Source organism: Haliaeetus albicilla, chromosome 4 (genome assembly GCF_947461875.1).
Source record: "Haliaeetus albicilla chromosome 4, bHalAlb1.1, whole genome shotgun sequence".
NCBI lineage: Eukaryota > Metazoa > Chordata > Aves > Accipitriformes > Accipitridae > Haliaeetus > Haliaeetus albicilla.
The window spans coordinates 2487569-2505371 of NC_091486.1; the positions used below are offsets into that span (position 1 = coordinate 2487569).

Genomic DNA, 17803 nt, shown 5'->3' on the forward strand with positions numbered 1-17803 from the left:
GAGTTAAGGAACAAGAAGATGTCTCTCAAGGGCTCCTGACAATCATTTATTGAATTATGTGATATAGTATATGAAAAGAGATCATTGTTGGTATTGGCTTTTAAATGCATCTCCTTGAAGAACTAAAGCAATCCTATCATGTGAGTCAACTAGATGACCTAAGAGGTCAGTTCCATTATTGTCACCATGATTCTGCTCCATACATCATACAATTATCATAGAATCATTTAGGTTGGAAAAGACCATCAACATCATTGAGTCCAACCATCAACCATGCCCACTAAACCATGTCCTGAAGTACCCTGTCTACTCGCTTTTTTAATATCTCCAGGGATGGTGACTCAACCACTTCCCTGGGCAGCCTATTCCAATGTCTGACAACCCTCTCGGTAAAGAAATTTTTCTTAATATCTAACCTAAATCTCCCTTGCCGCAACTTAAGGCCATATCGATTCTTGACCTTCCAAAATACTTTGCTCATTACAATTGCTCCCCTGTTGCTTAATCTGTTTATCATGTATTCTTAGTCTTCCTTCACTGGGTATACTGGCTGTTAATTGGGTTCCTTGCAAGTTTTTTCCTTGCAAGTAGTCAGTTTTCACATGTTCCTGGGTCCACGTGTTCAGCTATGTAACATTTCATAAGAAGTGATAAAACCATTGACACGTGATTTGCATCAAGTTAAGCTGATAAAGCACCACTTCAGGTATACTTAAAGGATGAAATTAAAGACAGACTTATGCTAAAAATTTAGTTCGAAGTCCAGACTCCTCTCTCCTTTCTCTGAAGTTCAGAAATCCTTGAATTGGGATGGTTTTGGTTCGGGTACAATATAGGAATGAAATTGTCTCTGTCAATTCAAATTCACTATTATTATCAACTCTGAAAGAGGAAAATGTGCATGTGTTTTCCATTTGAGTGCTCCCTTGGATTTGCCTAGGAATCCATTTCAGCAGAGACCTGGTGTAGTTCAGTCAAACTCTGGTGTGTTTTGGGTTTCCTCGGGAGCACAGAAGCGCCCAGCTCCCTTTTCCTTCACGTTGCTGAGAACAGGTGGCCTCCTCCGGGGTCACCAAGTATATTTAGGGCTGAAACTCGAGCGGGCTGGAGCCAGATTGGCTGTGCTAGCCACATACGTAATTAGGAACTGAGGCACCGGGGTCGCTCTCGCCCAGTGCTGCTCAGGAGGGAAGAGTGGAGAGGCTTTGCTCCTAAGGATATTTACTGGATGTGGCTGGTAAGAACATTTTAATCATGTTTGACGACTTTTCCTTAGAATAGGATCTTGAGCTGTTTCCCGATTCTGTAGTTTTTGGGGAGTAGTTGTCATGCATTGCCCATGGAAGTCAGATTTTCTGTCTGGCTGACTAGTTGCAAATTGCAGTAAGTGGAAAGGAACTGTGTTTTGGTGTAACTGAAGGTTATAATAGTGACAGTTTGTGTAGATTGTATCCTTATATGCAATCCCTACTTCTTGGGTTTATTCATAAACTTTGGCCTACTTTTTCACATGACATGCTACTTACTAATTGAGTTATTCTTTATTTATTTTAATAGTTAACATTCTGGTTTAAAAAATTGATTTTTGGGGGGTAATTTTTCTCAACATATTGGAACTAAAAAGGGACAGTATTCTATGTTGCTATATTTAACCTGCATTACTAGACTTCACTTGCCTCAGAAGGAATTGCAGTTTAGCCAGCTAAACAAAACCACCCCGTCATTGGGTAGTATTAGCTTACACGGCAAATATCTTTGGACTCAGGAACAGCTGTTCCAAAGCCTCATCCCCTACCAACATTAGAAACAGGGCTGTAGTCTCTGGTGGAAAATTGTAGCTTTGCCTCATAGCAAAATCATTGTGTTAATTAATTCATTTAAAGGTTTTGACAGTAATCTGTACTTTGTAATTCAGCCAACTGTATGGATTTTCATATTTTCCAGGTCTGAAGAAATAGAGAGAAAAAAGCCGCAAGTGCTAAAAAAAACCCCAAAAACCCAAACCCCAGAGCATCTATAGGCTAATGCTGGGAAGACAGAAATTGCCTCATTAACCTAAGGTCACTTAAAATATTTACAATCTTTTTCTACATTATGCTTTTACTTATGAATGAATATAGTAGAATATACAGATAAAGCTCCCATTCAAACAGGAGCTTGAATAATGTAATGAAATAGTACAGAATAGCCACAGAGAAAAGAAAATTGTTCAAATAATTTTGTTGTAATGAAAAAAAATCAAATCATACTTCAAGAAATCTCTTCCTCTGATTTTTTTTTTCTCTTTTTTAAATTTTCATTGAATTCCAGTATTGGTGTTAAAACTATTAGAACAAAGTATTTGTCCAAAACTGTAATTTACATCAGTATGTTTGAAACTTAATCCAATCCTTTCCCATAATAGTCAAAGTAATGCCAGATCCCAGCTTTAGTCCTTTCTGTTGTTCAAGTTCTTTCACTGATTAGCCTACAACATTGTAATAATCTGACTAATTACTAACCATGATCCCAGGTCCTTTATGAACTTGACTAGTAGCTTTTCACAGTACTTTCAGTATTGGGCTAATACTGTATATTCTCACTTTCATTTGCTGTGTGACCAGTGAGTGGGAGAGAGACAGAAGAATACCTTCAAAATGGAGGAAGAAGAATATGAGGAAGTAGTGGAGGTAAGAAGACAATCTGAGAGTAGAAATATTTGTTTCCTCCCTTGTGAATGAATATATTAATCACTTGAATGAGACATTGCTCATGAGCATTGATGGTTGCTTGCTGATTGCTCTCTGAAGATTAGGGTATGACTAGATATCTATTAAATGGTTTGATCAGTAAACAACAACAACAACAAAGTTGCTTCTGAAGCAAAGTCTCCCTGGTTCCTGTCATAGTTTCTCTGTTTAAATAAGGATTGTAACCATCCTACACCCGCATCACAAGGTTTTGAGATGACTCTTCTGTGTAATTATAGATGCAGTGGGCCATCTCTTTTCCCTCCTGGCTTGCCCTCTATCATTCAATCCATGCTAGAGAGGATGACTTTGGAAGCCTCTTCCTAGCCTCACCTCTGTGCCCACTGCAATGCAGAAATGCAGCAGCTTTGTGCCACCAAGGTACCATTAACCAATTTAGCCTTAGAAGTTGCAGAGATGGAGGTAGATTTAAACCTGATGTACGTGGAGTGGCATCAGGGATTAATTTGCCGATAAGTCATTTAAACTCAGTTATATGCCTAATTATTTAGTCTCAGCAATTTGATTAAAAGAATCCCCAGGAAATGGGGAACCTACAGCTTACTATTATAAGCAAGTGCCATTGGAATAATATGAGGTTAACAACCAGTATGGTCTCACCTGTTGCATTATTACTATTCTGAAATGAAATTACGTGTAAGTGGTTATAACAAATTGCTCAGTGTTTGAGGAAAAGAGGAAGACAGTACAAATGTAGACATCCCACAACTCATTATCTCCACACTATATTCAATGGACTGTTGATTTCAGGCAGTGTAACAGCATTGAGCCCTGACTGCTGACTTTACACATTTCAAATAGTGAATGAAGTCAAGTCAAATGGTTTGCCAGTTGAATTAGTTAAACATGTTTTGGAAAATAAGCGTTACCGTTCATAAAGTCCATTTTAAAGACATTGTACCACCTAGTTGCAAAGACACCAGTCGTTCATTAATTTTCCTATTACCATGTTACTTGTAATTGCCTTTATGCTTCCTGAGCATTATGTGTTCTCTGTAACAAAATGTATATTTATTTGCTGTCAATGTTTATTTGTTGCTGCTGGAATTATGGTGTGTTGGGCTTTTTGTCTACACAGGTTTGTTTCATTCTTTGTTTTTAATTTTCAACAACCGCGTTCCTGTAACCACATCCCTCGGAGAGACCGAGATGGTCCTGCTTTAGTAGCTTCCCTCGAGATATTCATAGCGAGAAGTTAAATAAAACAGGAACAATAGCATCTGGTACATTTCTAAGGCGGCTTAAGCCTTTCTAGAGTTTTCTTAACTAGAATTCCACTTCTGTATGAATCGCCTATTTTAAACCTCTAAGAGTTCTATCAGAAATTCATCTTCCGAAAGAGTAGAAAATTATTGCTGAATAATGAGTGGCTGAGAAAACTTTGAGGATTTTAAGATACTATTTTGTCTTTCTCTGGAGTTATTAGTCTGCACTGGACACTGTAGCCATTTGTGATGTGCAAAAACCCACAGTGAACGACACAAACCTTTCCTGCCGAGTTACTCGAATTTTTGTGGAAGGTGGGTCAAACACGGTATAGAGTCAGTGAGCAGAAATTGCCTCAAAACAGCCCAATATGATGCAGCTTGAAAAGTATGGGCTAATTACGTGAACCTAACTTTGAGGAAGAACTCTGGGAAAAGGGCTTAAATGTTAATGAGAATTTAATGAGATTCAAAGGGCTTTCTGCTCCCACCGTTTTGGCGCATGACCCCGAGTAAATCATTGCTGTGGAGATTTTCAAAGATGAAACCCGCGTTTTTCATTTTCCCCTTTCTGGAAGTCAGTGGCAAGTGAAGCACCTTTTGAGTAAAACAGGTGCCGTTTGCTACAGCGGATGGAGCAACGTCTCTAACCGCCTTTTTCTTCATGAAGCAGCGAGGGGAGATGGAGGGCGAAGCCTCGGGGGGGTGAAGCCTGGGCCGCGAGCCGGCTCCCCTCAGCGCGGCCGCCATTTGCCGCGGGGCGCCGCCGCGCTGTGGCGGGACGGCGCCATCGTGCGTCCGCCATTTGCTGCGCCAAAGAGGCGGCCTCGGCAAGTGCCGAACAGGACGGCGGTGGGCTCTGCGTGGGCGCAGCGGCTCTGGTCGGAGCTGAGCTTGACGCCTCCGGCTGCCGGCCGCTGTGGGGAAAGGCAAGCCGGCAGCGGGGGAAGCGAAGCCCACAGAGCACTGCAAACAGGGATGTAACCCTTGTCGCCCCTCCGGTGGGAGATGCGTTCTGGTCAGGTCAGTTGCGCTTGCAGGTTGCTGAAGGAGGAGGTGAGCAGGCTTTGCGGCGTCACCGGTGAAGAAGACGTTGACAGCACCTTCGTGAAAAGCAAGAGGCAGAGCTGCACATGGCAAGGAAGGAGACCCTGGTTAAATGGGTGGTGGAGGGTGGCCGTCAGGATGGAGAAAGCGGGAAGCTCATGGATTCCGGCAACAGGAGGAAGGTTCGTGCTCCACCTGCAGGTCTGCCACTTCAGAGTCGATGTGGTGCCTCGGGAACTTCTTTAGGGAGCTGGAGAAAGCCTCATGGGCACAGTCCTTGTGCTTATGGGTGGCTTTAACCATCCCGGTATCTGCCGGAAGGGCCTATGCCTGGGCACAAGCAACCTCGGAGATTTCTGGAAAGTACTGAAGATAAATGTCTTGATGCAATTGATTGGTGAACTAACTTGGAGAGATGCTCTGCTGGACATGCTACTCGCAAGCAAGAAAGAACTGGTGGAAGATGCAAAGGTCAAGGGCAAGCCATGGCTGCAGTGGCCGTGAGACTGTGGAGTTGAAGATTCAGAGAGGAGTGAGCAAGATAAACAGAATTACAGTCCCAGATTTCAGAAGAGCAGACTTGGGCCTGTTCAGGGACCTGCTTGGGAAGATCCCATGGGAAACAGCCCTGGAGGGCAAAGGGGCCCAGGGGAGCTGGGTGATCCTCAAGAACATTTTTCTCAAAGCACAAGAATGGTTCAGTCCAATATGCAGAAGTCAAACACAGCAGAAGGCCAGTGTGGATGAACAGGGAGCTCTTGACTGAGCTCAAACACAAAAAAAAAAGTATACTGAAGGTGGAAGCAGGAGCAGGCAACTTGGGAGGAACATAAAGATATAAGACATTATAAACTCCATTTCTACATGCATGGGCAAAGTTCAGCTGGAGTTGAAGCCAGCAAGGGAAGTGAAGAACACCAAGAAAGGTTTCTGCAGGTGCCATCAGCAGCAAAAGGAAAGCTAAGTGAGTGTGGAACCATAGTTCAGCAGGCAGGGAAGCTAGTGACAAGGAACAGGCAAAATGCTGATGTACTTGAAGCCTTTTTTGCTTCAGGTTTGATAAGGCTTGTCCTATGGTCTTCCACATCTCTGAGCTTCCTAGAGATGGGGGAGTGAAGTTGTAGCCACAGCAGAGGAAGACAGAGTTAGGGATGTGACTTAACCCACTGGGATGTACATAATTCTGTGGGACCAGAGGGGATGGATCCAGGGGTGCTGAGGGAACGGGCTGATGACATTGCAAGGCTGCTGTCATCTTTGAAAGTTCATAGTGATGCAGGGATGTTCCTGACAACAGGAGAAAGACAAATGTCATACCCATCTTCAAGAAAGGCAAGAAAGAAGATGCAGGGAACTACAGGCAGTCAACCTCACTTCAGTCCTTGGAAAAGCTATGGAGCAAATCCTTCTAGAAGCTATTTCTAAACACATGAAAGACGTAAAGGTTATGGGGAGCTGTGAACATTTATTTATCAAGGGCAAATCATGGCTGACCAAACTCATTGCTTTTTATAATGAGTTCACTGCTGCTATGGACAAGGGGAGACCAGTGAATGTTGCGTATCTTGACTACTTTAGAAATACCTCTGAAACAGTCTCCCATAGTCTTCTTATCACCAAATTTATGAGATGTGGGATGGATAAGTGGACAATGAAGTGGGTGGAAAATTGTCTGGACTGCAGAGCTCAGAATTGTGATCAGTAGTACAAAGTCTATCTGGCAGCCAGTAATTATTGGTGTCCTTTAAGGATCTGTAAGTAGGAACAATTTTGAGGGCAGCCTTAGAAAGAGAAACCTACTACAGTCCTCTCAGCTTGTTACCAAACACTCGGAAAATCCTGGTTTTTTGAATGCTGATTCTTTCTTTTAATGTGGTCATCGTTGCCTTCCCTCTTGTGGGTAAAATTAGATAATGATCCTTCATTAATTACTTGGAAGGATGATTAATTGAGGAATGTATGGAGGAAATCCAACTGTTAATTCAAAAAATGAACAGATGTTCAGAATTGCCAAGGATGCAAATGTGACTACGTAGATATCAATGAACTACAGGCCTATTTCTCCAGAAGTGTGTTTTTAAAACAGCTTAACAGAAGCTACAGTTTGCTATTCTGTATGATCTGGACTAACAATGATTCTTTTTCTTTTCTTTTAATAGTACTACATTGAAGAGACAATTATTGAGGAGGGTGAACCACATGAGGTAAAGGTCCCCGTGATGTTGCATGTGGAGTATATATGTATCTAACTAATGCATAATGCTAAATTAGTAGCCTTTTGTATTCTGAGGACTGTTTTCTCATATTAAACACACAAATATCAGTGAACAGTTGCTTCTTAATATTTGATTTCCTCTGCAAGACCCTGTTGTGGGATGTTCTAGAGGACGCCTAGCTTGTTCCGAGTATCCTATCTGCCACTCTTCGGTTTTCATTAGAAGGAGATATGGATGTGCCCATCAGAAAAGGACTGTGCTAATTTTTGTCCTGCCATGTGTCTTGCTGATAGTCTTCCCTTTGATCCTGGCCAGCAGCTGTTTGCACAGGAGCTGACAAGATGAAGCAACAGGTTATGTTAATAACAAGAAACACAGGGAGGAAGATTACTTAGGTAACATAATGATAGAAATCAGATTATTAGTGCAAAATCCAATTATAAGTGTTAAAAATGAGCAGAATTATCAAGGATGTGAATGTGACTAGATATGTACATATGAACGACAGGCACATATATGCATTAGTCTTAACCTTGTTATGAAGAGAAATATAAAAAGATTCTGCCTGAAACCAGTTTACATGTATCAGTTCTGCTCCCTTCACCTTGTGTAATTTCACTAAATAGTGGTGGTTTGCAGGTTTTTTTTTCATGTCACTGGTAACAAATATTTGAGTCACCAAGGAGTTAGTAGCATAATTTGAAATTCTACCTATAATATAGATATAACCCAACTGTCTGCTATGCTACCATGAAATATTCTTTACGGCATATGTTTATGTGGAAACAAAAGCTTAATGCTTCACTTTGTGAGTGTGTTTCCTTTGAAACAAAGGGTCTTTTCCCAAAGTCTTCCTGTATTTTTAATTTAATAAAATACGATTTGATTAACACTGTTGGAGCAAGTAATCTAGGACTACACTTTTGAAGGAAACTGCCATCTTATGATTTTTAAGATTAATTCATCCGCTGCATTCATCAGGTGTTCTAAAATCTGTAGCCAGACTGGATTGAAAGGGAGCAATAGCATGACTGATTATTTCTCTGTCTGATTTGCATCAGTTTTTGAAAACAGTATTGTGGAATGAAGAATTACGTATGAGTACAAATGTCTTTCTAGCTAGTGTGATTAGACCTTTTCCCATCAGCTGTAAATACAGTCTAATGCATTAGTGTCGTGTGGTCCTATGAGTTATCATATGAAAATAAAAGCTTTTTTTTTTTTTTTCCCACAAAATGCTGTATTTTCAGAATCAAGCCTCTCCTAAGTTTGAGAAATGTATTACAACTTTTTATAAAAGCATGTAGCTTCACTGTTTTCTTGTAAAGCTAACAGCAGGTAGTGCTGTTCACAGTGTTCACCTAGACAGGTTTCAAACTCTCCAGTGCTTTCAGTGCCCAAACATAGATTAACACTCGTATATTTGAAAAGAGTTGTAAGAGAGAAACTTGTGGCAGTGCTGAAGTAACTAATATCTCAGTGAAATGCAATTAATGTTCACGTAGTAAACATACCTTTTTTTTTTTTTTTTTTTTGCATTTTTACATAATTTAAGTTTTGTATACTTCTCAATTTAATGTTTAATGCTTGATATATTTTCTGGTCCGTCTCATGCTAATGCAAATAGCAATCTGAAATATGAGCTTCATATATTCCTTTTTAAAGGCACTTTTTTGTTTAAAGCTAGTTCATATGAAATAAATCTTGATACTTTCTTATTCAGGTGGTTTTGGAGCACATTTTAAAGTTGTAATAATTATTTTAAAATGTTCTTAAGTAGAATCTTAGTATTAAAATTATTGCTTACAGCGTGAATACGTTGATAAACAAATACATAAAAAATTTAAATTAATTAAGGGGTTATTTCCTTGCTTGATTGATTATACAAGTATCTCAGCTATGTCTCTGCCATGATTGCGATCTGGCTATGAGAAAATGTAGTTTAGTAGAAAAAGTGGATTCTAGATATTTGTTCAGTCAGCTGGTGCATCGTGTACTTACTACAAGATCCCAAAGACTTGGTCTCGTTTGTCTGCTGCGTCCATTCCTTTCCTTTTGCAAGAAGATAATCTTTTTCAATGACTATATGCACCTTTGACCTGCTTTCACAACTTTCAGTGATGTCAGTAGGAGTGCTGGCTGTGCAATGTATATCTTCAACACAACTTCAGCACTGAGGACTTTTCTACACTTTGGTTTTAGTAGCCAGTGGTTCTACCTGAGAACTCCCCTGATGCCAGTGGAAGTTATGCATATAGAACAGAGGCAACAGGAGTCCCACTCTTCCAGCTCCTCTGGAGAATAATTACATGAGTTTGATACAGAAATAAGCCAGTCAGTTAATTTCTTGTGGTTTTTTTTAGGTTGGGTGATGTATAGTAGGCATACTGGGTAATTCCGGTAGGAAAAGTGTCACTGATTTTCTGTCTTGCAGGTGGTCCCTGGATAAGAACTGAGTATCTTTTTACTAGATAGGGGAGGTGAAAAATGTTTATCATAAAATGATGATTTATAGTTTAAGCAAATAATTATTTTTTTTCTTTATTCCCAGGTGATCACTGAGGTCACCGAGACTGTTAGCACAGACTTCACAGGTCCTAAAACTATCACCTATACTGTTGAGTATGAAGAAACTGCTGGTGGTGATGCAGCACCTCCAGTCAGAAAGAAGAAAATACGGACAAAAGTGGACTCGTCTAAGTTTTTGACACCTTATCTGCAACACAGTAATAAAATGAAGGACCTATTCAGTGAGGTAAATAGTCCCATGTCTTTTATTTCTTGAGGAACACGAACTTTACAAATATTTAATAAGTATTATTGCAAACCCTCATGCTACTGTTTTGTCTCCAGTACTTCATTTCAGGATGTGTATTAATGTTATTTGCCTGAAATAGGAAGTTTCCTTCTTTGAATTAGCTCCTCTCTTGCCCATTTCCTGCTTGAGTGCATTAAGTAATTATTAGGCACAAAAAGTGGCTTGGGGCAGATGGCTGAAGATTATCAGAACTCCTGCATTATCTGACTTGGATATCTGAGTGAAGGAAGATAACAGGGACTAATGTCTATTGAATAGCAAACCTCAATATTTTTTATAATAGTGTATTTCTCTATCCCTCTATATATATCTCCAAGAAAAATCCTTACGCACAGTATATAGGAACAAGCACCAACCTAGATTTCTGATATGGGATATCAGAGTCCAGTAGACCAATACCATGCAATGTTGTGAAAAGTGGAAAACTGCTCTGCACAGATCCAGATGGTGTCAGATCCGTTTTCCTAAATTTTAAAGTATATTACCTACCAGCATTCACTGTTTAAGGGTTATGTGAGATCACAGGCCTAGAACTGCTACCCTCACCTACATATTTTCCTTATCTTTGATCAATGAAGCGGTAACTGTAAATTTATCAATATCAAGCTCCTAAGGAGAACATAATCAATTAGAGGTGATCTAAACCAGGCTAAAGGTAGAAATGGATTTTTTCTGTTGTGTCAGATGGAAGAAAGTCAGTTGGTTAAAATAAGCATAGTGCTGCAAATGTAATTGAGTAATGCTAGTTTGTATTATTGAATAATCTGCTCCAAATTCCTCTGCTAACCAGATAAAAAAATCAATAATTGCTACATATATTTCTGCCAGAGCTTTAGGATATGTCTTAATTATATTTGTCATTTTTTTCCATCAGAACAAGTACAAAGAAAAATTTAGAAAAGAAAAAGGAAAGCCATATGCTTCCACGATTGATACCCCAGAAATTCGGAGAATCAAGAAAGTGCAAGACCAGCTCAGTGAGGTAGGTATCAATAAGAAAAAATATTTACTGAATGGTAAAGAAGAAAATTGAGTCACAAGTTTAAATGTTAGATAGAAGTGATAATTTTTTCATGATATTGTGATAAGGCAATCTGAAAGTTTAGCAGGAACTTCATTAGATTACAAAATTGAGGAATACAGACTATATGACAACTGGAGTTCTGTGTTGTAGGTTGAAATTTAGGCCTTTCGGGAAGGGAGATGTGATGGTTCCTTTCTAGCTGCATAATAGCCCTGTTTCGTTGTGCCTAAAGAGGTTTGAAAATTTCTGATCAGAAGTTACAGGCATGGGAGATGATGGTAATGCCCATACCATTGAATTTGAAGATTTCACACACTATGTCCTGCAGTCATCATGAATGATGTGCCTGATGAATTTTTGTTGAGGTTAAGTTGTATGCTGGGTAAATAACCCTAGAATTTTGTTTTTAAAATGTGTTTAAACATTTTTGTTTTCGTAAAGCAACTGAAAGTAAGTTTCCTAAAGAGATACTGCAAAAATGATGCTTAGATTCTCCAGGTGTTGCAAAATGAACTTCTGCACATCTTGTTATTTACTATGGGATTTTTCAAGAGGTGTTGTCCCCTCTGTGTGAATCCCACTTTTAGTGATCTGCCTTTGAAAGCTAGCCCAAGTGCAATTGCCCCACTGATGCAGTGCCTTTAGTTCTGGAAGCTAGCTCATCCTCCGCTCTTCCTTTTAAGCAGCTGTAGGCTACCTTTCAACAATATACCTCACAGTTTGAGAAACTGAAATCCGCCTACAAAGGCTTCCTAATTCTTTGTACAGTGAATAGGGAGAGTTGAGTCCCTAGGAGTGGGAACCCCTAAAGAGGGTAGTCACCTAACCTAACCAGTGTTCAGAAGAGCGTGCATTAAATTCTACTCTGCTCCTGACTTAGGATATGTTGAGGTATGTGATGCAGCGATCCATGCGCTAATGCTGACTGAGCCCGCTGTCAAGCTGGGAGTGGTATAACCGCATTAGGATGATTCTGTGCCCAAGCTGCTGTTTTGCCATGATAATGTGGCTATGTTGGTTTTGGCACTACAGCTAGTGTTTACATGGTAATGAAACTGAGATATACTGCATAGCGTGGGGATCTCTCTATCTCATTATATAGGGTGGAAGTACACTTAGAAAGAACTCTGTGATTACAGAGGGACACTAACTCTAACTTAGATTCACATCTCTTGAAACTGTCTCAAAGCTGTATTTCTTTCTCAGCTAATTCACAAAATCTGTTTGTTTCCATAGTCTTAATTTCTAAGGAGCAACTAGTCCTAAATGCTTTACTGAATTCAGGTTTTGGGTGTTTAAATTATTAAGTGTCAAAATGTCAATATTCTGCTTTTTAAAAAACCTGTCAGTTTTTGCTGTAAGAATAAATGCATTTTGTTGTGCTTTGATCTAGGTTAAATACCGCATGGCTGGTGAAGCTGCTAGAACTATTTGCCACATTGATGAAAAGGCCAAGGATATAGAACATGCAAAGAAGGTGTCACAGCAAGTGAGCAAGGTGAGCAAGTTCTGACTTTCTGGAAGGGTTGTGAACGTTTGGGGATCATAAGGTTACTGATATGAATAAAGTTTTCGGCTCAGGGCACTAAAGCAATGTTTGGAAGAACAGTTTAGAAGCACAGAGAGATATAGCAGAGAAGTTGATAAGGCAAGTATAAATATATCTTAAATGTTTCTAGTTCATGTCTTCAAATGTCACTGGTTTGAGACTTTCACTTTGAAAAAAATCTTTAGAGTAGGTAGTTTATTCACAAAAGTAAATATTTTTCTAATGACAGAGTAACCAATGTGCTGATCTTTCTTTCCAGGTATTATATAAACAGAACTGGGAGGAGAATAAGGACAAGTACCTGCTTCCCCCTGATGCTCCAGAGCTTGTGAATGCAATAAAAAACACAGCAATGTTCAGTAAGGTGAGAAAAAAAAAATCGCAGGTCTAGGCAGCTGAAGTGCAAGAAGGATTCCAAGTCAGAGTGATCAATTCATCATGAATATTCTGGCATTTTTCTGTTTTTTAGAAACTCTACACTGAAGACTGGGAGGGAGACAAAACATTATTCTATCCGTATAATGACAGTCCAGAGCTCAGAAGGGTGGCACAGGCTCAAAAGTCTCTGAGTGATGTAAGTATGAAAGCGTGATTGCAAGTTGGGTCACTGTTACAGTGTAACTCGGTAGACTTTGTGGTGGACTTTGACTAGCTATAAAACCTTCATAATGGAACAGAAAATAAAAATGTGTAGGTGTGCACTGATAGCTCTGATAGTAGTGCTATTTCAATAGAAAAATACATAATCTATATTAGAGTATAAATCTGTTGGCGGTTTGATGCTGGATTATGAATGAATGAAATAATTAGTTTATTAAAGATCTTCTGAGGTAATCGGTAAGAAGACCTCAAGTACCTCTCAAAATGTGTGGAGAAACTCTCAGGGTTGGCTGTAAGCCGAGTTCACTGTTGTGGGCCTACAAATCTGTCTTGGTAAAACAGTGATAAGAAAAGTCAGGAATTTGTGAGGCTGTGTGATTTACTGATACTTAAATACATAGAACTCTTTAAACAAGCATTTCAGGTCTCAGGTAAATATTTCAGTGAATTTTGCAGATGTCTAGAAGTTCACTAGTCCGTGTTTATCAGGAGCAACAGAGTAATATACTTGAAAACTTTCTCAGGGAACTGATTCTTTTTCACTGTCTCTTATCAAGAGACTTCTCAGTAGTCCTCCAGAATACATTGATTGAAAGAGTTTATGCTGCAGTAGCTGTGGGCAGAACTACTTTTGTTAATGGTGGCGTTAGCAGGTTTGACAGTAAATGTTCTGATGCTTAAGTTGGTAGTTACTGTAAATATTTACTTGTTTCATATTTTCAGATTGTCTACAAAAAAGGGCATGATGAACGAAAATCTAAGTATACTTCCCTGCCAGATCCACCTGATGTGGAACAAGCCAAGAAAGTGACAAGACAGCTGAGTGATGTGAGTAGAATGCAGTGCTCTTCTTTTTGCAGAAACCTCACTTTTGGAGTTAGAGAGGCAAAAAGGTACCTAAGGAAGGGGAAAGCAAAAGAAAAGAACAGAGCTCATATGAAGACCCATTTGCTTTTCAGTGGTGGAAGTCAGTTCCTTTCTTACTCAAGTGTCTCAGAGAAAATCCTGCCCAGGCTCAGGTGAAAGGCGAAATTTTATTCTTGTCAGTCAGTTTTGTTTTCGCAAAACATTTCTGCTTCTACCATGCACGCATTGCTTCCTATTCTCCCTCTTTTTTTCAGTCTTCCGCTTTACACTTTCTGTGTTTACAGGAGAAAATAATAAGCAACATCCATTTTGCTGTTCTCTTAAATGTAAACAATGATATATAAATATATACCTGGTTTTGGAGTGAGTTACATGCTTACAAGGAATAAGCCCATTTTGCTGAAAAGTTGCCTAGGTCAACTGTGCAGAATACATTCTAAATGTTCATTTCAGTGTCAAACCATTGTACACATATATATCCCAAGCATTCTTAAGTTAATGGATACCAATCAGTGGAAACATCTGGCAACTTAGATAACTGTTTCCTGATTTGCACACCGAATTAACAAGTAACATTCAACATTAAATTCCATAACTGCGTGGCATGATTAACAAAGACTCTGGCACGAGTCCTTGTCAATGAATTTTAGGTATACTTAGAATAAAACACATCTGAGGAATGCAGGAGGTGAAGTGAAATACAGGAAGACCAACTTTTGCTGAAGAAACTGGAACTAAGTTGCATACTCTTGTAAGACAGAAGTGGCTTTTTAACTCAGTTCAGAATTTAGCTATTATGAAGAGAACATGCATGATTTTATTGCTGTGTATTGAAAATTATCTGCTGTTTAAGATTAGAGAGTTACAGTATTCACTTACAGTTGCAAAACCACTAAGAAAATACTGTAGTGAACCCATTTGGAAGGTGGAAGAAGGTAATATTTCATTTAGAGAAAATTTCTTTAATCTTATTCTTCCATAGCTTAGAAGCTAAATTGTCATCAAGAAAATTTTTAGACGTGTAAAAAGCAAGATCAGTATCATAATTCTTTAAAATGAATAAAATAGTAAGTTATATATGTATCTCCAAAACAATGAAATGTAGAATTTTTTAAGGTTATTTTTGGCGTATATGTTCTTTATCAGTGTGGTAACAATTAAAAAGACGTTGGAGAAGTTGTATTTTTTGTGATAAGCAATGCAACTGTGGCTGAAAATGCATTTGGAACACTGAGACAAAACTCAGGAAGATGTTTTGTTATTAGGCAGACAGAAACTGTCTGTTTAAACAGTTGATACTTGATTTCCACGTGCTTGAATATAGTCTTAATAGAAATCACATATACCAGGCTATCCATGTATTAAAAGGGTTTGCCTATAAGAAGTCTCAGCAGCAATAACAATAAATCCTGGCTTAACCAATGGGCAGTACTATGTCCCAATACTGTGTGACAAATATATTTGTGACAGCAATATTATGTGAGAAAACAGAACTAAAGGAATATGTTAGTGATGTCTCATAGAGAGATTTTCTTATTAATAAATGTCTTCTAGAAGAGATGACTTGTTTCACCTATTTATCCTTTTTTTGGTCAGGGAAGGTACTAAGAGAAATAACTCAATACTGAATTGGTTAGGCCAAATCATATTTAAGGCGTTTTAGACAATAACTGATAAAGTGGTTATAAGGCAGATGTGAAATGTGAAGCAACTTTAAAAAGACAGCTTTTGAAAACAGATCTGTCAAGTGAAAATTGAGCTGCGTCTTGGGGATTAAATTTTATTTTTTTATTTTGTTATAGATTATTTACCACAAGGACTATAAAGACAATATTAAAGGCAAGTGGAGTCAAACTCCATGCTATGATGTTGCAGTTGCGAAAATGAATGCAGAAAATTTAAGTATGGTAAGTGAATTCTTCAGGAAATCTTGAACAGCTTTATCTTCTGTTTATGTTAATATGGAGAATACTGATTGATTTTGCCCACTCTATTTGTGGTATTTCTCTTTTCCTAAATAAGTTACCTCATGGATGTCTCATTTATAATGTAAGTACATTTGATATCTTGTTATCTGTTTGTCTCTGTTCCTAACAGAGAAAATACCAAGAAGACTTTGAAAACATCAAAGACCAAATATACTTTATGCAGACTGAAACTCCAGAATATGAAGCTAATAAGCGACTTTCAGATAATGTCAGTAAGGTATGCTATGTGTGCTCCCATTTGTTTAGTTTGAGTATAGTTCTAAAGTTAGGCCAGTTTGTGCTGAAACTGTTTTTTCCAGTGTCAAAAATATTTTCTTATATGCAAAAGGTGTATTCTTGTGTGCTTCCCACTAGGAAGCTTGTAACAACTCCTAAACATGCCTGTGATCTTCCACAATAGTACCCATGAAGTATAATTTTATTTCAGTGAAGTAGAATTTGCTTCATTGTTTGTTCTGATTATGTTATGTTACTGATTTTTAGTTGGAACAAATCAATACTGTTAACCAAGACCAACTTAAGCTAGCTGAGTTTGGCTCAGTATTTTCATATTTACTTGTCTTTGCTCAGTGTATCTCAGTGACATTATGCTGGCCCATCTTCTGTTCAAAAAGCAGCATTTGTTTGGCTTCTGCATTTTCTGCAATAGTATATGCATCAGCAAAGACAATCTTATGTCATTAAATTGTATGAGTGTGACTATCCTGAGATGTCAACCACTATTTGAAAAATTACAATGTTTGGAGAGGGGCTGAGAGGTGGGGACATCTACTAAATAGCTCTCACTTCTCTTGTGACCCTGCCTCCCATCTCATCATCCATGCACTCCTGTGATCTGAGTGCCTTTCATGGTCCTTTGCCATCATGAATCAGAAGTTAAAAAACAGGAAATTTTCCTGTAAAGTTCAAGATGATATAGGTTAGTGAGTGTTTGGGTTTTAATACTGATTTTTTAAAACCTCACCCTTTTTATTTTTATTTTTTTGAAGATAAAATACAGAGCAGACTATGAAAAGAACAAAGCTATTGCAGATTATAATGTGCTTCCTGCTACAGAGAACCCGTTGCTGAGGCAATTAAAAGCTGCAGGAAATGTGCTGAGTGATGTAAGTATTATCAAAGTACAGCTGGATGATTTTCAGTCATGTACAATAAACGAAACTCATCATTTCTTCACAAGGCTTCTCCTTTGGATCTCTTAGTATTTTTAGTTTTATAGACTGGTACTTGTCATGAGATACCACCAACCAGAACAGAATAGATAAGGAGTCATTTCTCCACAGCAGAGTGTAACAATAGCTGTGGCACGTTATGAGGAAGCTAATTATTATATAGTTCATTTAGGTCCCTGTGGAAAATGGATCACAAGCTGACAGTTACAGTTCTTCCCTTACTGTTTTTAAGGAACTTCAGCTGATGCTGATAATGATAGAATATGTGGTACTTCTGCATATTCATATATATTGTGTTCTGGTTGCTCATTGTAATGGCTTTCTTGATTTCTCTCTTCTTGCTGTTTTCATCTGTGTGGAAAGAGAGTGCATATTTGTTCATGTCAGAAGTTAGTCAGACCTTTCTGTCTTCCCTTACAAACCTAACAGTCACTAAAAAAAGGGTTTTTTAAAAAAATCATGGGGAAAAAAGGGTCATCTGTTTTTCAATTTTCTGGGAAAGCTTTTCTTTGTAATCATTTCACGGTTTTACTTGTCATTTTTAATGTGTTGTGAATGAGTTGCAGT

General features: G+C 38.5%; 1 protein-coding gene across 50 annotated transcripts in view; it reads left to right on the forward strand.

Moving 5' to 3' along the window:
- Nucleotides 1–1110: 1110 nt before the first annotated feature.
- The window catches only part of NEB (nebulin), a 130168-nt gene continuing 113475 nt past the window's right edge, over nt 1111–17803 (forward strand). For 48 of the 50 annotated variants that reach the window (XM_069780649.1, XM_069780656.1, XM_069780652.1 and 45 more), the window contains exons 1-12: nt 1111–1237; nt 2604–2669; nt 7162–7206; nt 9770–9973; nt 10911–11018; nt 12454–12558; nt 12869–12973; nt 13079–13183; nt 13933–14037; nt 15879–15983; nt 16174–16281; nt 17054–17170. In XM_069780649.1, the coding sequence (XP_069636750.1) occupies nt 2637–2669; nt 7162–7206; nt 9770–9973; nt 10911–11018; nt 12454–12558; nt 12869–12973; nt 13079–13183; nt 13933–14037; nt 15879–15983; nt 16174–16281; nt 17054–17170 (1140 nt within the window). In that variant the 5' untranslated portion in view covers nt 1111–1237; nt 2604–2636. Of the gene's footprint in view, nt 1238–1944; nt 2061–2603; nt 2670–7161; nt 7207–9769; nt 9974–10910; nt 11019–12453; nt 12559–12868; nt 12974–13078; nt 13184–13932; nt 14038–15878; nt 15984–16173; nt 16282–17053; nt 17171–17803 lie in introns of all 50 variants that reach the window. The other 2 variants (XM_069780650.1, XM_069780694.1) reach the window with 2 other exon arrangements.